Source organism: Eupeodes corollae, chromosome 1 (assembly GCF_945859685.1).
Source record: "Eupeodes corollae chromosome 1, idEupCoro1.1, whole genome shotgun sequence".
Lineage (NCBI taxonomy): Eukaryota > Metazoa > Arthropoda > Insecta > Diptera > Syrphidae > Eupeodes > Eupeodes corollae.
In genome coordinates this window covers 73,608,079-73,634,172 of record NC_079147.1, presented here as the reverse complement: position 1 = coordinate 73,634,172, position 26,094 = coordinate 73,608,079, and the positions used below count along the sequence as shown (strand labels likewise).

At 30.6% G+C, this 26,094-nt stretch overlaps 1 protein-coding gene and 1 pseudogene across 6 annotated transcripts in view; both read right to left on the bottom strand.

Annotated features, from left to right (window-relative positions):
* LOC129942950 (probable serine/threonine-protein kinase fhkB) overlaps positions 1-26,094 on the bottom strand; it is a 430,564-nt gene that overhangs the window by 151,310 nt on the left and 253,160 nt on the right. For 4 of the 6 annotated variants that reach the window (XM_056052143.1, XM_056052118.1, XM_056052138.1 and 1 more), the window contains 2 exons: positions 22,122-22,184; positions 16,390-16,419 (listed from right to left, as the gene is read on the bottom strand). In XM_056052143.1, the coding sequence (XP_055908118.1) occupies positions 16,390-16,419; positions 22,122-22,184 (93 nt within the window). The remainder of the gene's footprint in view (positions 1-16,389; positions 16,420-22,121; positions 22,185-26,094) is intronic. The other 2 variants (XM_056052160.1, XM_056052151.1) reach the window with 1 other exon arrangement.
* Positions 8,400-8,701, bottom strand: LOC129942992 (40S ribosomal protein S14a-like; annotated as a pseudogene).

The following is a 26,094-nucleotide window of genomic DNA, read 5'->3' as shown; positions in this document are numbered from 1 at the left end:
TAGGTTGTTTTTGTTTTTACTATTTATTTATGTTTTTTTTAAATTCAATTTGTTTTGATTTTATTGTTTCTTGTGTAAAAACTTAAATAGACCATGACCTAGGTTGATGTACTGATGTACTGCAGAGCAATAATAATCAAAATCACAAATCCATGACTGCACTGCAGTGTGAATTATTTCAACAACAAACGATAAACAATAAGGCTTACCCTTCCCAACCAAAACACGCTCCAGAATATAGTACGAGTGAAAGCGTTGTAAATGGGTGTTCAATAATAATTTGTTAAATTCAGTTCAATTTAATTTGAAGTTTAAAACATTCTTCTTCTTTGAGGAACTAGACAAATTAACTTTATAAAAAAAAGTTAAGTATGCGTTATAACTTTGATATTTAATTAATTTTAAGTACATCAATTTAGTACACATATTTTTTCTTAACGAGACTTAATTAGAATATAAAATTGTGACTGTGAATAAATTACATTTTTACTGAAGAACAATTCAAAATTGGTACTTTAATTTTTTGTGTGTAAGTACAATTCCTTGCAATTAAGTCCACTTTTGTTTTTGAATTAATAGAATATTTAAAAAAAATATTTGACAACATTAATATGAACGAAAAGCAAAATTCCTTAGTACGTCCATTTTGTGTGTACAAATACAACTCCTTGGTATTAGGTACACTTTGGAAAAATAAGTACAAACTGAAAAAAAATTATAACATTTATAAGAACCAAAATAATTGGCTACATTTTTCAAGAGCACTTGGGTTGTATTTAAGTTTTGATACTCTAAAGGTATGCAAAGGAATTTAATTATTTATTTTAAAAGAGTTTTTCAATAACGACGAATAAATGAGCAAATTGTCAATCACCGTCCTGCTAGAACCACATGTCGTCTAGATCCATATCGTTCAATTTGTGCCATAAGAAATTATTGATCATTGGCGCTTGCTGTTGACGGTGACCACCTCACTAACGCCGTTTTCAAAAAAGTTACGGACCAATTTATTTAACTTTTTAACTATTAACTTTTTGAGGTTGTATTATTACGTGACGAACCTCGAGTGGGTTGGTGTCGTCCCATATATGTCAATTTTTGCTTTTGAACACAGCCATCCACACAAAAATGCGCCTAGTCAATAAAGATGATTTTTCGACCAAAATAGTTGTCCTCTTTCAAACGGTTTGAAGCCCAGCCAGCTAACAAACGGTTAGCGTTGTCTATGGTCTTTTATCTAATGTGCCAGTTGGATCTTGTACCGGTGAAGGCCCGAGCCCGAACGCATAATTCGCCAAGTTGAAGTCTTGTGCACGGCGAGGAATAGACAGCTTGGGGTGTTTAAATAATCGACTGTGAAGACCTACGTGTATACCTTAAAATGGGCGCAAGCGCTCAACGTTTCTGTTAACTAACATTCGTTTTGATAATACAGTTTTATCATTTGAACGAGCTGTTCAATCGTGCCACTTTCCATGATGATTTCGCATAAACAACTGAATAATAAACAAAAGATTTGACAGATGCCACCTTAACAAAATGGCTACCACGGGGCGTCAAAATTTACCCGCTCCAATTGAGAAACCCTTAACTTAAGCTTAAAAATAAAGAACAAAGATGTCCTCTTTATATACATATACTTTCAAAATGTTAAAAGTAACTCTTTAAAAACTTTTTTATCTTTCATTGATCTGAATTCTTTTCTTTTCAATTTGAAACCTTGATTGCCAGACTATTGCCAAATGTAAATAGCTTCATTTACGAGTCTTGTTTGAAAATAAATTATACAAGTATCTCAGTAAGGTAATATAAAATCCCAAAGCTCTAACTGACTTTATTTACCTAATAATAAATTATTACAAACCAATATACCTACATAAAGTCATCAATAAAACGGTTTTCGGGCCATCTGGATTTATTCAAATTCAAAAAATATCCAGGAGCCTACAAATATTGGTTTAATTTACGCGTGGGATGACATTGGGGTAAATTTGATTTACGATTAATTTTGTTGTTACACAATTGTGTAATGTTTAAGAAATATTTTTCTTTTTTTACGATTGAGTTGTAATTTGTATTGTCCAAAAAAAAAGTAATTTTGTTTTTTTTGTTTTTTAAGTGAAAGAAAATTTTGTTTCGGTTAACAAATGCGGAAATATTGTATCTGGTTGTAGTGGGTGTGTTGATTTATTATTTTGCGATATATTAGAAGGTGAACAAAACCAACAACTGTAACCAACAAATTAAATTTAAAAAAAGAAGTTAATCTTTTGGTTTTTTGGTGTATTGGCGATTGTATAAACCTGCCTACCTTAAGTTTTTTAAATTAAATTTCTTGTTTCTTATGTATTTCGTCATAAAACGTTTTTAATCAAGTTGACATTAGATATGATTCAAACGATTTAAATCTTAAGGAATTTGCTCGGTTTGGTGGTGTTATGCGAAATGATTTACCATTAGCAATATTTTGGCCTCCCCTCGCTTTAAGATCTCTAAATTTAAAATCAATGTCATTAGTAATTGAAAGAAATTAGTTTAACTTATAGCTATTTAATGGAATTTTTTAAATTTAAGCTATTTTTTGTTTATATTAATACAAATGTGACACAATACAATAACTGTAATAGACTTTTAGCCTGGATTGAAGAAAACAACATTCCGAAGAAATATCAAGCTGCGTATCGTAACAACTACTCAAGAGTCCACTAGACCTACAATTTAGCTTAAATTATCTAGCTCTAATTAAGGCAAAAGAACAAACTGTGCGCCTTTTTTGTAGATCTAAAAGCTGCATTAGACGACTTTAACAGAAACGCTCTTTTTTACAAGTTCACTACACTTGGTATCTCCGCAAAAATGAGAAACATTCTAGAGTCGATTCACAAAGACCCTACAGCCGCTGCCTGGGATGGCAAAAATAGATCTAAATTTCTTTGAACAAATAAAGGTGTCAAACAGGGATGTGTTTTGTTTGCACTTCTTTTTGAACCCTATTTTATTTTACGCTGAGGTCCCTAACTACTTTTTGGATTCAAATTCAAAAGAGATGAAAAGTCTTATTCTTATAGCACGCAAGGGGTTACTCAATTTACATGCAACGGCCTTCCAAAATTGCACCATTGGATTGTGTATTTAATTTCAAGCTGTTTTTTTTTTCTATATATATTTGAGAGCTTAAATAAACGAATTAGTATGATTGGTATTACTTCTAAGAAACACTGTTCAACTAAAAGATATTTTAGTAAAAATGTATGTTTGTATTATTTTTTAGTAGTCAATATCTCTCATCCTGAAGATAATTGAATATAACTCTTAGACTCAGGTGGCGCACGAAGGTGATTGAAGATCTAAACCAACTTGGCGTGCGAAACTGGAGACAGTTAGCTAGGGACCGAGCTGGCTGGAGACGCATGTGGGTTGAGGCTCAGGTCCGCCCCGGACTGTAGCGCCACTTTAAGTAAGTACTTTCATTTGTATTCGAGATATTTAAGTCGAAAATTATTTTTTACTATTTGTTGATGTTTTTTTAAACTTCCAGAAACTTTTTAAATTTTAGCCAAATTAGTTTATTTAATTATATCCTATTATTTTAATTTCCTATTGAGCTTTTTGTAACTTTTCTCCATTGTATTTCGAATTTTTTGACGTTTTCATAAAATGCAGTTCATGAACGAACACAATATGACATTTTATTATTTAAGGCGTTCTTTAAAAACAAACACAATTAATAAATTAAAGAAAAATCTAAAAAATACAAAAAAGAAACTAAATTGAAACTTGAAAAAAAATGTACCTCATTTGTTTAATTTTAATTTATTAATATTTTTTTTTTCAAATTAATAACAGAATCAGTTTCTTTTTGTTAATCAAAAACAAATTATTCTGGAAAACATCTAATTTAAAAGATGAAAAGTGTTTTCATATACAAACCTTTTATTCAACGATATATTTTTTTCTTAGTTTAATTAATCAATTCCAATTAAAAATATATCTGGACATAAAACAAGTGTGTGTGAAAAAAAAATTAAAGTAAATATTAAAAGTTTAAAATAATAAGCACTTTCATGATGTGTTAATTTGCCACACGTGTAGTATATTTTATTTTCATAACTTTTATAAGTCTACCTATAAAAACTCAGACAGTCTGGAGTGTGTTTTTCTTTTCTTTTTTCTTTCAAGTTTAAAAGGGTGATAATAGTATTTTAGATTTTCATTATATTTCATTAGTTTTATTGATTTTTGTTTATATTTAAAAAATAGGGGATAGACAAGACATATGGTAATTAAATTTAAAAACAAAATTGCGTCGTAGGAGTTCTTGTTTTTCTTTGAAATTTAACGATCGCACGCGTTCACTAAATGGCGCCTTTTTTCTTTATCTTAGTTTTTCGTAGTAGCGTCAAAATAATAGTTTCATCTTATCTTAAATAAATAAAGTGAAGAGTTTTAGGAAATATTATATCCGTATTTATTTTCTTAATCTTCGAACTTCAATTCAGTTAATCTTTTTTCACATGAGTTCGTATTTACTTTTTATAGGTTTATTTATGATGTTTTGGGAGAGTAAACAATTCTGAAAATAAAGGGTTATCCATTTTGCGGTTGCAAAATTATAGGGCTGCAATTTGACATCTGTCTAACTAACTTGATAAACCTATTTTTTTTGTCAGTTAAAAGACTGACATTTACGAAATTGGATCGCGTAACTTTCGCTCAACGCATAAACATTCTTGAAACCTACTACAAAAAAAGTGATTCTGCCACAGCCTCATATCGTCCTTTAAGAGGAGATTATGGTTTAAATAATCGTCCAACTACTCAAGCAATTAGCAAAATTGTGAAAAAATTTGAGGAACCTGGATTGGTTACAGATATTGTAAGGCATGTGCATCAACGTTTTGCTCGTACCACTGAAAATATGACTATGAAAGTTTTGCAGAAGACCCGAATGTGTCGATTCCTCGTCATTCTCAGGAATCGGGACTCTCTTAAGGCACATTAAAACGTATTTTGTATTTTGATCTACACCTTCATCCATACAAAGTTGAGTAACCACAACAACTGAAGCCAGCTAACCATTCACAACGTCGTAAAAATTTCGCATAGGTGGTTGAATAACAGGTGGACGGCGATTTTTTAAACAAATTTTTCTTCAGCGGCCAAGCAAGTTTTGACACTCACGGTGGTTATGTTAATAAACAAAATTATCCTATTTGGGGTTCTTAGAATCCTCAAGTAATTGAAATTACATCCACAAAAAGTCACTGTTTGGTGCACTATGATTGGACCTTACCTCTTCGACAATGACGATAGAAGGCTTGTCCCCTTCAATTTGGAGTGTTATGGTCCTATGATAACTGAGTTCGTTTTGCCTGATATTGAAAAATACGACTTGGAATATAAGTGGTTTCAACAAGACGGTGTCACATGCCACACAACTCCAACGAATATGGCTTTTTGTAAGAGACATTTCCTGACGGCGTATTTTTTCAACTGGTCACCAAAATCATAAGTGTTGAGACTTGTTTTGACATTTTTTGTGAGGCTTCTCGTGACCGTGTGTGTGCAGATAAACCTTTAACTTTTGAGCACTTAGAAAACAATATTCGTCAAGTTATGGCTGAGATACCGCCCAATATGTGTCAAAAATTAGTCCAAAATTACCTCAAAAGAATCGATGCTTGCAATAATTCGCGTTCAAACTTTATAATAAAAAGGAAATACAATGCAAATTAATATTTACTAGGAGTTTTATTTACGTTTACTTTTGAAACCGCATTATGGATAACCCTGTATTTTATTGAACATCCGTATAAAATACTAAAATGCATAACAAAAGTTTATTTTTTCTGAATAAAATCTATAAAAGTATTAATTTTGTTTCAATTTAAGATTGAAAAGTCATATTGACTTCATTTTCAGAGTAGGGTTTCAAGAGTTTGTATTGATCATTCATTTGGTATTAAAAAGATTGCGATCACTTTTCTATCAATCATTCTACTGCAATCAATTGATTGCAATCATTTTTTTGAAGTCTAAAAGATTCTAAATGAATCGCATTTAGATAAAAAGTCGTAAGTATATGTACTATTACATTCAATTAAAATCCACTAAACAACAGCTTTAAATATTTGTATATTATTTTGTTTCAATGCAAGATTAAGTTCATGTGATCAAGTCGTGCATATTTTTCACTCAACATAATGGTATAAAAATTCATGAATAATTTCAAAAGTTATCACGTGCTGAAAATGATAGTGAAAAAAAAAAACACTCATGTTCAATTATTATGTATTAAGAATAAAAACCTATACTTTTCAGCAAATAGAAGAATGATGTTATTTAAGAATCCCCTTACGTCATATCTCATCTTTAATCACCCAACAAAGATCGCACAATAAATCATAATACAAAATAAAAAAAAAACTAAACTCTTATCAAATAAAAAACGCCATGATGAGCTTATCTCTGATGACTTCAATGGCGCAATGGAAACATTTTTTGATAGATATTTTTTTTTCAAAATAAAGTAACTTCCGCCAAATTAAAATAAATACGTTATAACATTCCAAGAAAACCTTCCAGTATTTCCACAAAAATGTATTTTTTATCATGAACCGTCTAATATTTTGTTTGTTATTTTTATGACACAAAATTGTTATTTACTTTTCGTCATTATTTTTCATCAGAGGAAAAAAGTATAAACAACAATATTTTCAACTTGAATGCGGTTAATGCGGTAATAAGAAATGTATATTATATACAAAAAAGAGGCTCGACTGACGAACAATCTTATAATACTTGACGTCAATTGAGTTATTGATTTCAAATATTTTTATAGATGCAAATACATTTCAAAAATAAATAAAAAAGATGCATTATTCTTAGTCCTTCAGATTTCAGTACAAAAATAGAAAAAATAGTTGTTTTTAAGTCAAGTGGCCTGCTTAGTGCGTATGTTATGTTTGTTCTTCTAGAATTTTCTATTTTAAGAATAATTTCTTTTAATGTGTGATTTTTTGTTTTATTATTGTTATTTTAGTTGACCATAAGTGCGTACATGCTATAAATAATATTTATATTTGTTCAAAGCTTAACTGACGAGTAGAAAAGATTAAAGGGAATTTTTGTGGTATGTTTGTTTACTTTATTGAAATAGCTAACATAAAAAAATGATTAAAATTATAAAATTTTATCAAACAATTTAGGGTGGTTATAATACAATTAAAACAGAGTGTTATAAATAATAATTATTGTAATTGGAATTGTATTTGGACTATTGACTTTTGAACAAGAGATTTTTGTTTATTTTTTTTAGATGAATTATAAATGTTTTGAAGTATCAACAACATTATTATAAAAAAAATTATAAACACTGGGTTTTACATTAAAATAGACCTAACAATTAGAGATTTAAGGCTATAAATATTAAAGCACAGATACTTTTAAGTAAAGATAAACATATGAAAAATACAAATAATTAACACATACAAATATTATTAAGTATAAAGGTAAAAACTTTAAAATTATTTATTTTAAAATGGCACAGGTGCAACGTTTTTGCGATGACGCTGCTATTAACGAATGAATGTGCGGTTTTTTCGCGATGTATTGTTCTTCTTTCAAATAAGGCTATTATAAATTGAAAAGTGCTTTTGTTAATAAAAAACTATTAAATTAAAAAACTCAATGTATTTTCAAAGATATGTTTAAAATTGTAAATCAGCTGGATGAAAATTGCTTGGGTTATGAGTCTAACTTACTCTAAAAATGGTACATTGACATAATCACATTGGAAGTGTTAAGTAGAAGACCAGGAGTAATTTTGGAAAACATTTAATAGGTTCTTATCAGTTTATTACCAACAATATTTTGAATATAATAAAATAGTTTGATCCCAAAGTCTATTTTTGTGGTTGTTAAAACAAATTTTTACCAAGTTTAGTAGCGTTTCTTGAAAATTTGTACTTCCTATGTAAACAAATACACATTGGATTTTTCTAAGTACAATATTTTACGTTAACAACAAAATTTAGCATAGAATGAAATCATTTTGAATTTAATGTCGTCATTCATTCAAGAGTATCGTTAATCAAATATCAATGTGCATCAATTGTGCGTACTATTATTTTTAGATTTTAATTTTTTTTATGAAAAAACTGACTGTTGGATTTGTATACAAATTTTACTGAATATTGAAAACAATATTTTTTTTAGGATGAAATAAGTTTAAAGCCGATATCATAATTTGTTTAAAAGATATTAAAGTGAAAAATCATTTTTTACTAACTTATATTAGTATTGTTTATATCAATAAAAAATCAGTTTTATCACAATATTTGTGAAATAGTCTAATCTCAAAAAGTGTCGAACAAAACAAATCCATCACATCTATCTATCTACAAATGGCGACTACAACGACCTGCTTTCCAACGTGTAGAATCTAATGGGGTTGGAGTCGCATCTTCAATGCTCCCAATCTTCATGGAAGTCACGTAGGGGGAATCTTCATCACGATCAGCCTTTTGATTTTCATTCTTAAGGTGACACGGGCAATGGTTTCACGACCAGCCAAATCAGTAATATGGACGAAGGTATCGTTGGAACTGGCATAGATGTGAGGAACACCAAACACGAGCTCACCATCGCGCACTTGGGGTCCTGGGGAAACCTGTAGTATTGAACCATCAAATTGAACATTTTATTCAGATTTCTTAAATAAAAATATAAACTAAAAGTTGACTAATCTTTAAGTTTACTCCAATTTTGTATGGCGCCAAAATGTTAAAAACACAGTTTTTCATTATTTGTTCTTGAGATATTTGGGTTTAATTTTTTAAATAAGTTCGTTTTGATAAAAAATCTATTATTGAATGACTATTTTTAAAATCCTTACAGCATATCTTGACGACAAGACTACATCAATGTTCACTACGACTTTGAAGCTATACTTCGATTATATCCTTAAAGTTCTTAATATCAACGTTACACGTCTACCTTGAATTGTGGCAAAATCGCTATTGAAAAAAAAATTATCAAGTTTTGAACAGTAAAAGAAGCTGGCTGAGAAAGCTGAATGTCCTCTATGTTTAGAAACAGGAAATACTCTGCAGATAAAGCTTGAATGAATGAATTAGGTGGCGCAATAGTCCGTGGAGAACCAGAGCCTAGTGACTTACAACTTTCAACCATTCCTGTGTGCGAGTAATTGCAGGGATGGAGGGGCCTACTGTTTATATGCCGAATCCGAACGACTAATTTGAGAAAGCACATTTTCATGACAAGAGTTATTCTTGGAGAATTTCTCAATTCCTCGCAAGAGACAGTACCTGTGAAAAGACCTAAGGTTGAACAGGCAGGGATCGAACCCCAGACCTCTCGCATGACAAACCAACGCACTAACCATCATGCCACGGGTACTACAGATACATATAAAGCTTACATCTTCAAAATTCTCGACGAAAATATACACGAATTATTTATTATTATAGAGATTATTACTCAAAATAATACATGACTGAAGCAGGATAAGCTATTTCAATATAAGCACCGGCCAGAGGTGATCAATTATCAACAATTTTTAAAACAAGAGAAGACCTTTTGACATTGAACTATATGCTGTCTCCAGTCAATGCAATCTTTGTAATATAAACCCGAGAAGATATAATGCACTTCACAGGAGACTGCCCAATACTCATAGAAAACAATATCTTTGAAAAATCATTTACATATATACCAAGTGAAGTTCTTGAAATACTCAATGGAAGAAATTGGACGACTTTGTATACATTTGTAAAAGCTGCGCTAAGTTATAGAAACGAAATTTTTGAGAGAAGAATTTTAATTAAGACAAACACTTTATATCCTATTTATTTTAATTATTTAATAAGATGTTTTAAAGTTATAAACTATAGGCATCTAATGCACAATTAATGATAAAGTATGTTTTCATAAAATTGTCAATCTGGCAGCCAGCTTTTTCCATGTCATTAAATATTTGTAAAAACTTAAATATGGTAACAATGTATGAAATACTAAATAGCAATAAAATCTTATCTTATCTATCTATCCTTTTGAAAGCTCGTTAGAATAGAACTATAAGACTCTTTAAAATTGATTAAAACCTAGTTGTATAAAAGTGGTACCACAACCTTTATTTTTTTCTCAATTTTATCAACACTCGTTTTTAAAAAAAAACTGTGAACTTAGGGTAATCTTAACAATTCACAAAATTATCAGTTCAAAAATGACCAATTTAATGCATTTGGTTTTCAAAGTAACTAAAGATCTCCTCCATCTGATACCCCTCAAAAGACCAACAACAATCTTGGGCACTCCATCGTTTTGAACCTCTTTGGTTCTATACCAAAGTACATAGTCTACACTATTCCTAAACCCCTATTTGGAAAAAACATGTAGGTATCCATTCCATCCAAAGATGAATGGGAAGACAAAAAACTCCTGAATAGCAAAATAATTCATTTTTATACAGAAGGATCCAAACCAAATGAAGGAGTTGGTAGTGGTGTGTACTCAGAAAAGCTTAATCTTAGCATCTAATTCCGCCTTCTAATCATTGTAGCGTCTTCCAAGCGGAAGTTTTAGCGATCAGAGAGGTTCTCCCCTGGCTAAGAGAAAACGGGATATCAACTTCTAATATCCACATCTTCTCTGACAGTCAGGCTGCTATCAAATCCCTTGACGGTGTGCCGGGCTACAGAGACATCACGGGAAAGTGTAGAGCCGATGAACTGGCTTAAAATGGAACCGTCATAGTACACCGATAGCTACATGTAAACTCATGCTAAAAGAAACAGCTTTTGCGATAGCAAATTTTTGGTGTCACAATTTACCAACATGCGCAGTCACAAAACTCATATGGCCTTCACTGGACCTATAGCGCTCGTTATCTCAAAGCAGACTTCATATTAGCTCCCTAATATGTGTCCTTACGGGACACTGTCTTATAGGCAGACACGCAATATGACTTGGTGTAGCCTCAAATGACTTCTGCAGGAGCTGTATGGACAAAGAAGAATCAATCTCTCACCTTCTCTGCACTTTCCCTGCTCTTTCACTAAGACGAAAACTTCATGTGGGAGACTACTCTTTTGATAATCCCAGTGAACTACCTAAAAAGGATATCAAATACCTTCTTCGACTAGTAAGAAGTAATTCTCTAGATTCATATGGGATAACAATGAACCTTTTCTTTTGGCCTAAGTGTGTGGATTCTAAATCCGCAGCCACATTTACCTAACCTAACCTAAAGATAGATAGAAAATGAAGGAGAGCACAAATTAAAGTTTTAAATAAAAATGTAAAGTTAACAGAAAACAAACCACATAGGTGATTTCCAAAAAAACCTTTAAAGCATTGACTTTCTTAACCATTTTTTGCCCGAATTAATAAAATATCTCACTAACATAAATAAATTGAAATAATCTTTTTAGTTAATGTAATTAAATTAATCTTCTTACAATACTGGAACACAACACCTGTAACAACAGGTCCTTTTTGTTTCTGTTAATTTATTTTTGTTTGGACTTTCTGTTAATACAATTGTTGAAACACCTTAAAATGTTAAACAATTTCCTCTAACATTGCACTTGGAATGTTCGATAAAAATATAAAAAAATATTTTATATTCATTCATTAAAATATTCCGTTGAAGTGCAACTGATTGATTTTATTTTAATTCAGTACAAAAATAAATTTAAAATTGGGGTACATCCTGCCTTTTCTCGTATGTTCTCTTAAGTAAACATCTTCTTCTTTAGGTACAAGTAAAATGGATAAAGTGGAATGAATTTTATAAAAATAACAAAACAAGTGCAAGGAACTTCAATTCAAATACATTACGGATTTGAATAATAAGTTGTTGATGCATGAATAGGTGAAGGAAGGAAAAGGCATTCAAAATTGTATATGGGTATAAAATAATGGCTGGAAAGATGGAAGGTGATTGTCCAGCTTCATCATTTTCTAGAACGAGATTTTGGGAATTTGTTTGGAGATAAAAAAGCAATTCCACTACCTGTGGTTTTTTTTTATCATTTAAGAAATTTAAAACAGTTCATTGCATCTAACAAAGATTTCAGGAGATTTTTGAACTTGAGACAGTGAAATTGTTGCAAAATTATCATTTGACTAGACGCTATAAACAGTAAAGTAAAATGCATTAGAACAAAGTAAATACAGCATAGATTGAAACAAAGCTTCAATAACTTCTTTCTTACATTTCTCCAATGATTAAAGGGAACCTTTAAAAATAACGTTCGTGACGAAAAACAATATGTATTACAAATAACAAAGAAACATTTACACAATCTTATTTTAATATTTAATTTATTCTTTTCTAACAACTCTCTACTAATAAACAAACAATGTACTGCCACATTTAAAGAATGTGTTAATTTATTAGTTATTAGTAAATTACGAAGTAAAGTAGTTCAAACTTGTATAAATTGTAAAGGTTCCTAATTACTTTTGTTCATACAATAAACAGGTAACAAAAATATGTTTATTTTAAGTATGGCTTGAAAAAAGTCTTGAATGAGAGATTTTGCTTCACCCAAATATGAGAAAATTGTCTTAGTTTCCAGCTCAGTAACTTCTAATGAAGACATTTTAATGAAAATCGTAGGCATATTCGAATATCATGTTGGGGTCACTTGGGCGTATACGCACTTTTTTAATTGCAGTTTATTTCATATGAAGAAAAATAAACATTCGCTGGCTTTAATGTTTTTTTTCTCAAAAATTAAGTGTCAAGACCAAAAAAACATTATCTACTCATTTCTTTACGTCAAGCTATTGAACACATTTCTCAGAAGCCTACCAATCTCAATTTGCATGATTTAAGAATTCAAATAAACAAAGTAAAAATTTTCCATCGAATCAATGTTTTATAAAAATAAATGTTTGATTCACTGAATTTATTTTTTTTTGAAATGAAGATAAGATAGAAACCTTATTTAATTTTTAATTTATTAGAAACATCCATAGCAATAATATATTTTTTGATGTTATTTGTCTTTTGATGTTCTAAAAATAATTTGATGTCTATGTAAATTCGGTAAACATCAGTTTTCTTGATGTGTTGATATGATTAATATCCTAATCATTAACCAGAATATTCTGAAAACATTCGCCAGACACATGGACTCTTTAAAGAAAAAAAAAACTGAATCAATAGTCGACACCGCCGCCGACTTATAGTAGCTTAAAGTGTAAGGGTATCCCGTGATGGCATAATTAATATGATGTGTTTATTTAATTTTGATTATTCAAATGCTATATATGAGTTAATCATCATCAAGTCGAATGTTGTTTTTTGTTGGCAAGCAGAGATAGAAATTTCTATTCGAATTTTAAATAATAATTTTAGCCTTGACAACTAAAAACCATGAAGTATACTATCTCATTACTTTAGGGATTAAATTATCAAAACAAAGATCGCTCTAACAAGGGGGTGTAATTTACATATACTTTAAATATATATAAAGAAATTGTTTTATTGATATTCAAAACTAATGGAAGGTACTGTATTGTTAATCTCAGAGTTTATAAACTCGTATACTGAATGAAAATGTATTCGTTTCTATACCAGTTATCGCAATTATTTTAATAAATAAAAACAAACAAAATATTATTTAAAGCTATGTGAACTTTCTTTGACTTTTGTTTACAAATAATTTCCATTCGAAGAAAAAAATCACAATCACGTTTTGTTCTATTAAAAAATATTTCCATAAGTTGTCTTATTTGCTTTTTGTCCTTGAAAAAAAAAAACAAAACAGAGGAATCCAAAATTCAAATTAAGGGAAGTAAAAATATAAAAAAATCTTGAAATAAAATTTAATAGAACAAATACGCAAAAATGATAGACCTTAATATAAGAAATTGTGAAAATAAAAATGCAAAAAAGATGACTGATGACAACAATTTCCAACATTTCCAATTAAATCTCTAAAAAATAAATATTAAGAATTACTAATGGATGTATGCTTATGTTTAAGAAAAGTTGTCGAGGTAAATATTAGAAAGTAATATTCAAAATAGTTTTTAAACAAATCAAACAATAGCAGACTAAAGCCAGTAGTTCCCAAAAATATGCAATTTTTGTTTTATTGAATGGCTATCAAGTGGCTCCTTAGTTTATGCTTCAATAAACTAAATTAAAAAATTAGCTCTCTTAGCTTAATTTTCTGTTACAACTTTTTTATTTAAATTTAAGCTTTCAACAGTAGGAGCAGTAAAATACTGACACCCTTTGGATATCTCACATCATCTAATTTATTAATTTGTATTGGACCTGGACTGAATCATATTTCGGATCTAAAATAAAATTTTATATTTAAATAATTGACAAGATTTTAAAAAATAAAATAAATGATGAAATTTTTTAGCAACTTATTCTTTTTTTCTGAGTTTTCATTAAATGGATGACGTTATAACTTAATTCTGGTGAGGAACAATTAGTCCTAGTCAAAATTTCACAATTCATCCAGACGTAGCAAACTAGCAAGTTATGTTAACGTTAAGAGAAATGCAAATTGGTTAGCCTAGGTTAGGGTAAAGTGGCTGTCCATCATGGAATCCAACACACATTGTGATACCATATGAATCTTTCTTCTAAGCTCAATAGAATCAGTTTAAGTCCCTTGCGAAACGTGTGATGTAGATATGATTTAGATCGTTTAGATTGTTAAAAAGAATTTTCCTCGGTAATTCTTGCGTTTTTGAGCTAGAGCAGCAGGTGAAGAACTGTTTCCTCCTCTTCCTCGTCCATACAGCTTCTGCAAGTGTCATTTGAGAATACGCCTAGCCACGTGGCGTGCTTTCCTATTAGACATTGTACGGTTATGGCACCTATTTTCGAGCTTATATGCGATCTGCTAAGAGATAGCAAGCACCTTGATTGCTTTAAATCTAGTGTTGGCCAGATGTTTTTCTGACCTGACACGTTCCACCTGGTGTTTGCCTACCTCTTGCATTAGCAACAGCTTACAAGTAGCGAAAAATACGGATATCAAATGTTGATACGAGTATCACGTTTAATTTGAGCTAGGACAAGATTTCTTTTATCGCCAAAAGTTCCGCCTGAAACACGCTATATTGATTGGGAAGGCAGAATGAGATACTTAATTTCAGTCGTACAAAGAACACACCTCCCCCAATACCTTCCTTTTATTTTGAAATATCTATATAAAAATGGATTGACTCGTCTTCCAGGAATGCCCATCCAAAAAAGTTCAAAATTGTTTAAGAACACAAAAAGGGGTTTTAGTAATGATCTGATTTACGTATAAATAAGGAATTCAAAGAATGTTTGTATGTTAGATATTTAAAATTATTAATTTATTCGTTACTTTGTTCTTAAAATTGCGATTTAGATAAATGATCCAAAATCAAAAAAACTGTTTTAAGAAGGGTCTTAAAATAGAAAACAAAAACTGGTATGGTTTCAGAATTTTCATCTAATATTTTAAAAAGATGTAATTATTTTTGCATGGAAGAACATACATCGTAGTACTTAATATCAGTGGCGTGATGGTTAGGTCGTAGGACTGTCAGGTCAAAAGTCTTTGCAATCCGTAACTATGCCATCGTTTTTTTATGGGACGTATATCTTGCGAAGAATTGGCAAACATATGGGAATAGTTGAGGAATGATTGAGGTTGGGAGTTGTAAGTCATTACGCCATGGTTCTCTACGAGCTGTTGCTATACGTCATTTATTTTATTTATAAGAACGTAACATTAAATCAAACTAATATTACAATTAATTTCCTTAAGTTTTCTAATTCATTGGTCATTATTTTCAAGAAATACAGTTGTTTTTCAATTGCATCCATGTAATTTCATTTATTTAGATAACATAGGTCATTAATAATGATTGTTTTACTTGAAAAATATTTACATAATATTTTAAATTGCTGATTTTTTCAACTAAGGCTCATTTGTGGGTAGATGAATTGCTTGCATTAATAAACATAGCAGCTTTAAAAAAAAATCGAATGGCGGAAAGTCTTCGAAGCGCGAAACTGGAGACATCTTGCTGAGACCGAGCTAGATGGAGAAGTTTGTTGGGTGAGGCCCTAGTGCTAGTTAGACTGTAGCGCCACCTTAAGTTAGTAAGTAAGCTTTTTAAAACACTAAAAGTAGAAAGATACCAAAGCGGTTACAATACTGATACTTAAAAATAAAATTTGTTGTTTTAACTAAACAATGATAATTACATATTATTAATTTTCGTATGTTAACAAATTAAAAGCCATCACCTTACAGTTTAGTATACAAATAATGTTCATGAAGAATTCGTTTTTTCGTTTTAAATACAAAATAAATTTTGAAAAAAATCAAAACAAAATGTCAGTTAACTTACCAACATGTGAAAGCGAGGAAAGTTCTGAATCTGTAAATATTGAAAAAATTATAAATCCGTATTAAATATTTATAATTTTACTTATCAAAGTTAATTAAACAAAAAAAACAATATTTTCTATACATAAAAGTGTTCGTTTCACTTTAAAATATTTTATTTCTCTTAAATTCTTCAATAACAAAAATTGAAAGTGTTTGAATACTTAAAAGTGTGACCATGTAAAAATCTTAAGTTAATTTTGTTTGCCTAACTAATAGTCAAAAGACAAAGTTTTATTTTTGATGAAAAGTTTAATATTATACAATAACCAATTTAACGTGAGCTCTATTCATAATGTAACAAGGAGCTTATTAAAAATAGGATAAAGTTTATTTATTGCAACTGGTGTTTTTTAGACGTGTAGTTTTCAATACGGCAATGCTTTCTTGGGGTTGGTTTTGTTCAGTTTGGTTTGCCATTTTATAATTAATATAAACTTACTCTTGAACAACGTTAAAGCAATTCATCTATTTAAGGAAACTTTTGGTAAGTGCAGTACCTTGCAATGTGGTCGTGTACTGTGAACTCCAAGATCGTGCGATTTAAAAACGCTTGGCTATTTTTTTTGAGTTATTTGAAGTCACTTGTCTAGGCAAATAAGTCCAACACATGACAAAAATTGGCCAAAATTTGGGCCATAACATAAAATTAAAGGCGTTTTATTTATTATTGAAAACCCAACGTCTAAAAACACCTTTACAAAACTTTTAATGATTTTTAATTTTATATTACGTATAATATAATACTTCGATATCTTATTCCAAACAGTGTCTTGAATAACTTTTTCTCTTTAAAGTATGACCTTTGCTATCATTTTCAGGTCTTCAGTTCTTTTTTTCTTATAGATATATGTACATATAAATTAATTGCTGTATATGAAGAATCGGTGTTCTTCAATTTAGTAATTTGTCTATCGGCTGTTCAATTCTTTGATGTCGTGCAGAAATTCTACCCTTTTCACAGAAAGTACAAAGCGGCACCAAATTGTGATTGAAAATTATCGGAGAAGAAAAACAGCAGTTTTTACTGTTTAATCAGAGACACTTGTTGGTCTTGTCGAGCCGAAGCTACGAAAGCCTTAGTCAACGGCTATTCGGAAATCAAAGAAGCTCTTACCAGCATATCTTTCAATTAAGGGCAAAAAGACATCGTAAGGAATGAAGCAATGCACCATTTTCAGAAGATGAATGGTCTTGAAACTCCTTTGTTTGCAACATTTTGAAACGATATCTTGGAGCGTTTCAACGCTACAAACAAGATGTTGCAAGACCCGAAAATGATGAAAATGAATCATTGAAATCATTCGTGAAATCCAAACGAAATGATTTTGATAAATACGAGGAAGCATAGAAAAATATCCCATACTGTTGAAAATGTACAATAACCACACCAGAACGAGAAATTTGAAGTTGAATCCGCCTTCATCTCAGTGATTGTCCAGCTATCCGTTTCTATTACTGAAAGATTGCATGCCTATGAACCTGTGCGTTCGAGATTTGGATTCCTGAATCATATCGAGAAGATGGATGCTGAAAATTTGCACGCTGCAACAGAGGCATTGGTGAAAGTATATCCGGATGATTTAGAGCCTAGTCTTGGTAATGAGTTGATTCAATTTGTGTCTTTGATTGACTCATACAAAAAGGAAAGGGACTATGGAACAAATCAATCGCGGGAACTATTTTACTACCAAGTTCTACAAAATCAAAATTTCAGAGCTACATTCCCAAACCTCGAAATTGCATTGAGACTGTATTTGGTTTTGATGGTAACAAATTGGACTGGAGAACTCCTATTTTTAAAAATGAATATTATAAAAAATAGGCTTCGAAGCACGATGGGACAAAACCGTCTACCGAAGCTTTATCTCCTGAGTATTGAAAGCGATTTTCCCCGAGACCTGAATTTCAACGAAAACATCAACGATTTTTCGGCGAAAAAAGCTCAAAAGGTTCCGTTCGTTAACCCCAAAATTTTATTTTAGATAATTCTTTTCCCCGTTTATATTTATATGTCTTTGTGCAATAAAAAATTTATTGAAAAACTCGAGTGAAAAAAAAATGGTTGACTTTATTTTGAAAATAATTTGGGGGCGAAGGAGCCTCCGCTTCTTTACTGCCCCGATGCCTCTTGACCTCTTAATCCGGCCCTGGTTTTCATTGAAAAATTCTGTCCTTAACTACTTTCCTTCTGATTGAAATCAAGCATATGAGGTTAAAGTTGATAATAAAAAAAAACAGATGTACAGGTGGAAAACAAATTAAAGATGAACTAAGTTATGGGTTTAATAATGTATTTTTATTAGTAGAAAAATTCTATTATTTATCTTCATTTTGAAATCAAATATTGTAGACTTGAGTTTCTTAACCACTTTTAAATTTCGAAACAAAATGTCCAATGATGAAAGCCAATAACTGGCCCCTAACTGCTTCTAATAAAATCAATTTACATAGCCCCTAAGAACATACTTCAATAAACATGTACTGGAACGCAACTTTTTATTTTTAAAGTATACCTATAGGATTTACATCGACCGGACTATTGTGGTGTTTTAGTACTTTTTCAACACACAAAAGTTTAAGTTGAATTCTTTTACTTGTAATTTCACCAAAAGTTTTGTAGAGATTTAAATTGGTTCGAAGATTAACTAAGTAAGCTTTTTGAAATTCACCAGGCTGTGTGGATTGTGGAAAGTGGAACTATTGTGGTGAGTACTAATTTTTGTTTTAAAATTTTAAAAATTCATGTTGAATATAAAGAAATTATATTGAAAAATTAAATTCTAGTTATAAAATAAAGTTTGAAGCTTTTGAATAGTTAGGTAAGACCTTTTAATTAAGACTTTTTACTTACTTGGGTAAAGAACTACAATATAATTTAGTACTTAATTTCCAAGAATTTAACGATACTTTAAGAAAACTTGAAAACTTGAAAACTTGAAAAAAAACGGGTATATCTTATGGAATTCATTAATGAGTTAATTTTTATCTTGATTCAGAAATTATTAAGTGCCACCAAGTCGATGGATCTCTAAGAGATAGAAAGTTCGGTTGCATAAAACATTTCTACTGCATTTTTTCGGTCAAGACTTCTTCAAGATTTTAAATTGAAAAATAAAATGAATGGTGATAATGAAATATAAATTGGTACTGAAGAAAAATAGTTTAACTTTTCCAACTTTCAAAAGGTGACATCTGCTAGGCAAGCCTAATTTAATAACACATTACTCGTGCATATCTTATGATTTTCTATATTTTATAATGGCTGCTTTAAAATTAATGGAGGCTGAGCAGCTAAGTGTAAGTTATACATCCCATACCGTCACCTAAGTGTTAATTTGGGTTTCTGGTAAATGTCTATACATAAGTCTCCTTTTTGATGAGGAACTGAAATATCACATGTTTAGGAATTTCTGAACTGTGCCTTTGACCTTTAAGTGCATCTAGAGTTTAAAAGTCAAAGTTAATCTTCCATTTTAAGCAAAACGGAAGAAAGAGAAAGATTTTAAGGATGTAAATAGTTTTTTTTCAACAATTATATTATGGTCATGAGACGTTGTGATGTTTAAAATGAGGGTTTTTTACCATGTGACACTTTGGCAACCATCAAATATGTAAATGGCAGTTTATTTTACGAAAAAAGAATTATTATTTGAAAAGTTGTTGTGGCGCAACAGTCCGTTGTGAACCAGGGCCTAGTGACTTACAACTCTCAACCATTCCTGTGTGCGAATACTGTTGTCAAGAATGGAAGGAACCTACAATTTAAGGCCGAATCCGAACGGCTAGTTTGAGAAAGCACTTTTTCATGACAAGAATTACTCTTGAAGGATTTGTCAATTCCTCGCAAGAGCCAGTAACCGCGAAAATTATTTTTTTTTTAAATTAAATCTTGGCATATGCAGGGATTGCACCCAAGACCCCTGACCCCTTGCATGACAGTCCAATGCACTAACCATCATGCCACGGGTACTAACTAATAAAAATCTATGGATGTTTATTTTATCTTAAGGGTATGCCAAGATAAATGTAAAATGATATCAGCCAAAAGTTGTAACGGGTACAATTACAGAACCATATTCTTTTCATTCAAATTTGTCATGCCCAATTCACACATTTGTAGCTATATGTCTTTGATAACTTCACAAATTCAACCTTTATGGTCTTGGCATAGACCCTATTATTCAAGTTAATAACAAGATTTCTAATGGAGTCACTTTTTCGAGAAATTGCAACCTGAAAAACTATACTAACTGTGAACTTTTACTGCAAAGGTTTCACCATTTTAGTTGTGAATTTTAACAGATGGCATATTTAAAAGTGACAATATCGGTCCATTTAAAATAAAACCAATTTTTCGGAAACTTTTAAAAATCGTTTTAAAATATTGTCTTGATGTGAAAGAGTTAACTTTCGACAAAACTAGTATCGTGTGATTGATAACAAAAATACCCTTGAGACTAGTCACGAGTGTTTCATAATTTCCTGCAACCTGCACGATACAATTTATTAACAAGGTATAATAACTATTATACCATTTCTCATTTAAAGGCATTCAATTTCATTCAAGAAATTAGCTAACCCCTTTTTAGACTAAGACTTGTACTAAACTAGTTTGAAAAAAAATATTTTCTTTCTCTTAAATTCCAATAATTGCCCAATTTCTATGATCGCCAACAATTTTCCTTTCAACAGTTCACTCATAAAAATTTCTCATAGATATCAAATTAAAAAAGATTATAATGAATTTTCGTTTTTTTTTTTTTCTTAACTTCTCCTGACTTTGAATTCCACTCATTTTTTTAAATATAAGTCGTTAAAAGTCATAATTTGACTCACAACCAATCCTCTATCATCTATAGCAAAGCTTAAAAGTCACTCTTAGCTCACTCGTTTTCGTTTACTGAGCAAGCCGGCCATACAGCTTCTACAGAGTATAGGTACAACATATAGTTGAGGTACTGTTGTACAGAATTATGTACATTGTATTCAGTATACAGTTATAGCGCTTAATTGAATTGAAGACAAGTTAGAAGATCACGCTCTTAAGTGGTGCTGTCGCGGTCCTATCATCTTAATCCACCTCAATTAAGGAAGATAGAAAAAGAAGAAGAAAACAAAACTAAATTTCATTCAAAGTTGATTTTGAATTTAAAATTGAGATATTTATCTTTTCTACGCATTATTTTTGTTTTATTTTATTTTTGCAATAACCGACGACGTGATATGTGACATTCGCAACTTTGAGTTCCTGAAAATATCATAGAACCCTGAATATATAAAAGTTTACTACGTAAAAGATCTTTAAAGAAAAACTATCAAAACAAAAACTTTTGCAGGCTTTGCCTTAGATCTTAGATACATGTGTGTTAAGAAAGATACATCCAATAGATAGTTTTTTTTTAGATGATTGTGTTCACGAGAATTTTTACAAATAATGTAATAGTAGCAAATGACAAGGGCATCCATTTTGAGTTGTCGTCGTAAAAGCGACGTGAATTGCTTTAAAATAATTTATTGATCATTTTTACAAAATTTGTGTTTGTTGTTTTTCTTTCGACCACTTACAGACAAATATGTATGTATTAGGGATTTGTAAACTACAATTAACGTCCATTTTTTACAATAATAAAGATAAAAGTGCCTAATACTTATAAATTATTTAAAGGTAAGAAAAAAAGGTTGAAAACTTACCCGTGTCATTGACTGTTCCCTGGGTGTTGTCATTGTTGTCTACGTCACTCCCATCTCCAACGGCTGCAAAGGAAAGAAAAATAAAAATAGTAATTGTTTATTTCAGTGTAAATAGTAAAAAAGAAGCTTTGCATTTCATTAAATATTATACAAGATATAGAAAATTTCCAAAATGAAAAGAGATTTAGTCTATTTACAATTAATAAATGCTTTTCCAATATAAATACTTTTATTAAATCATTAAATTTGTTTTGTAAGCCTAAAACAAATAGCACATTGAACTTGAACCTTTAAAAATCTTATTTCATTCAAAGGGCTAATATTCCCCAAAAGTACGAGTTTTTAATGATAAGTAAATGGTAAGAAAAACGATTTCATTAAAGCTTTCACTTCAAACCACGAATTAAAGCAAGATCATTTTTCGGCAATTTTTTCAAAGTTACAGAACTTAAAGTTGGCAACGCTATTTTATCTGACAGCCATTTTGTCAGCTGTCATTCTGTCAAGCGATTTGTTTTTAGTTTAGTTTGGAGTTTCAGCATGAATTTAGTGACGCCTCCAAATTGGTCCAAAACAATATTGCAGTTGGTACCAATTTGAATAGATACGTCAGTAAGGTAAACAAAGATTTAGTATTGGGAGTGATAATAATCCTCAAGAGTCAAGGGTGGATCCAGATTTTTAATCAGGGGGGGGGGGGGGGGGTCACGCACTTAACGTATAGACGAGTTTTTACTTATCACTTAAAAATGAAATGTTCTTTAAAGAAGGCCTACAAAATTTAAATAAAATAATGTGAATATTAACCTTAAATGTACACATTTCATAGGATAAAATGACAACTTTATTTATTAAATTGTTTTAGAACGCTATTGTCCACCAAGGCATAGTCTAAATATTTAATTTAGTAGACTTTGTTCATATGAAAGCATTCCAAGTTTTCTAATTCTAACAGTTATGCCATATTTAAAAGTAAAACACAATAGTTTAGAGGGTTTTTATTGCTTTCATGTAGAAATGTACGAAATTGTTTTGAAACTTTGCTTTCTTCCAAAAAATAAATATATTTTTTTTTGCCATTTATAATAATGCGAAAAAAGCTACAAAAATTCAAAAACCCAGAAAATGAGAAAGAATCTGATATCAAGAATTTTCTGTTTTTTTTACGTAGTTTTTTCGGACACAATTTTCGGGAGACTATTATTATTATCGCTTCTAGTCTGCTTACTCGTATATTGGAGCTGATGCTTCATCTTAAAGGAGTCAACAAAACTTTAAAATTGTAGAGAGAAAAATTTGTGGGTCTGTGTGGTACATAATTTCTCTGAATATAAAATAAAAACAAACTAAGGTAAACAAAGAAGCTGGGAAGAAACTTTTCTGTGGCAGTCACAAATTACACGTTTCAGAATCTCTTTTCACTTCAGTTCTTAAGAGATTCAAAGCTTTTATATTTATAGATATGAAACGTGCATTGTGTTTTTAAATTAGCCATTAGTTTAACAAAAGTGTCACTTTTGCTGTTTTTGGGACATTTATATTCTTTATGAGGGGTACCCTTCTGGAGCAATACCAAAATATGTTTTTCTTGTAAAACGAAGCCGAATTAAGAAAAAATTAGAGAAAGTTCTAAAAATCTATCGGTTTATTTGTGAAAATATTCGAGTTTTCGAATTTACACCAAACAAATTTGTATGGGGACTGCTGTTTTTTTAGTATTAAAACATGAAAAAAACGGCTTAAGCTTAGTTTCAATCGGCACAGTGGTTTATGCCGACAGACGGATAGAATGGGGGAATCACTTTTTTTTTTACTTTTCTAACATCGTAATATGATGATGGATTCGAAATTGTTTACGAATACAATACTTGCCATATAAATAGTTCCTATATGTGTCGCATGAATTGAAGGCTAGTTTCAGGAATTTAAAGGGAATTTAATATAAAATTGAAGATCTCTTTCTTCTTAAAAACCTTAACCTTTGCTCTTTTTCTTGGAAACACATTTTATGAAAATAATTTAAAGCATCATTCAAGTTATAAAAACTTTAAATGTTTTTGACAACAAACCACTTTTTCGTAAATGCCTTTAAATTACTAACAAATGTTTTCTTACACAACTTAACTGCATAAGCTTTGTGGCTCATATGACGTGCATTGGTCAAAATTTGATGGATATGGTGCAGCCTTCAGTTAAAAGTGGTACTTTTTGCAACAAAGGTTCAAAAGTAAAATATAAATTTAGTTTTCTTTACAAAAAGTAAATAATTGAAAATATAATGGGGGTCATATCTATTGACTCAATACAATTAGTTTTGAATTGAAAGGAATTCCTACAAAAATACAAACAAATTATCGCCAAGGGCGGGTCATGACCCATACGACCCCCCCTTTGGATCCGCCATTGTCAAGAGTATGTTGAAATACCACCGTGACATCCACAAAAACTAACTCTTTGGTGGGATTTATGGTTTGGTGAAAGAATTATTTCTTACTTCTTTAATAACCATGCTGGCCAGACAGTTACAGCAAATTGTGCCTTCTGTTAATCCTTTTTTGTTGATCGTATTAAAATTATAATACCAGAAGATTATCTTTCAAACAAAGTTAATAGGAAAAACTGAACACTCGTGAAGTAAGAAATTGCTGAAATCTTTTTCAATATTTCTATATTGGATATGGTTTGAGAGAGAGAGATTTATCAAAACAAAATTTAAACCATAAATGTAAACTCTTACATTTAAAATGTTTGTGTTAAACCAAGCAATAAACTATTTAGAAAACTTATAGTATGGGAAACTTTTAAGTCTTAAACTTTCAACAATAAATTTCCAAAAATTGACGAATAAATAAAGAAGTGAAGTGATTATTAAGCAAAGATTCGTCAATACAAAAATCATGCATTTTCAATAAGAGAGCCAAACTCTATTCAATGCTTTTAAAATATTAAGTGCAATAATCTTACTTTCTTCATACCCATGTAGAGATTTGATTCACTGTTCGGTTGGGTAAACCATCAAATCAGGGGTGGATCTATTGCTACGAAAGTCATACCGCTGATCATTAAAAAATTTCGTTCTTTGAGATATTTCTTAAGTTGATAATTAATCAGTCTTCCCTTGGAAAGAAGGGAAGTGAGTTCAATCTGACGTTAGTTAAAACTGGAGGATGATACACCTGTTTTAGGGACAGGCTGGATAAATGCAGTTTTCCATCTTCTCGAAAAGAGACCTTAAGAGTAGGGAAGATAGAAAAGCTGACGCAATGGTTTAGCTGGCGTAGAAGAAAACCTCTTCAGAACAATAACAAGGACATTAAAATCATTCCATAAAATCATTTACGGTCTCAAGTATAAGAGGACTCTTGACACTCTTTGGTAGCGTCAAATTAACAGCGAAAAGTGTTGTAAGCAAAGTAGCTTTATCAATCGAGTTTACGTATGGAATGACTGTGTCATTGTGAACGAGTTTTTGAACAGAGGATGACTTGGTGTTTCATTCGTTTCTTGCAAAAAGGACAAAATATGTACTTCTTTTGGGACATTGTAGTATTTTTCGCTAAATTTCTGGTCATGTAAAATTTGGTTCGTCGAATATGAACGTTGCAGGTTATTCTACCTTGTTTGAACTCATTCCGGTTTTCCTCAGAGGGTTTGCCTTGATAACAACGGAAACACACATCCCGAAGCCTATAATAGCCACTTTTCAACTCGAATCAAACCATGAGCTCTCTTTGGGTTTAATAGATTTAGATTCTACCATATTCGGGATACAATTATTTTAATCCTTGTATGGTGTTTTAACAGGAAATACAAATTTTAATTTTAAAATAAGGAACTTTTTATGGGTTTTGTAACTATGGTTGCTGTGTGTTATTTGAAATGTTTGTGATTATTATGAAAAATAAAATTTCCAAAATAAAGAATTCAAAACATTTGTTTTTATATTGTTGAAAAACTTGAGTATAATTTTAAA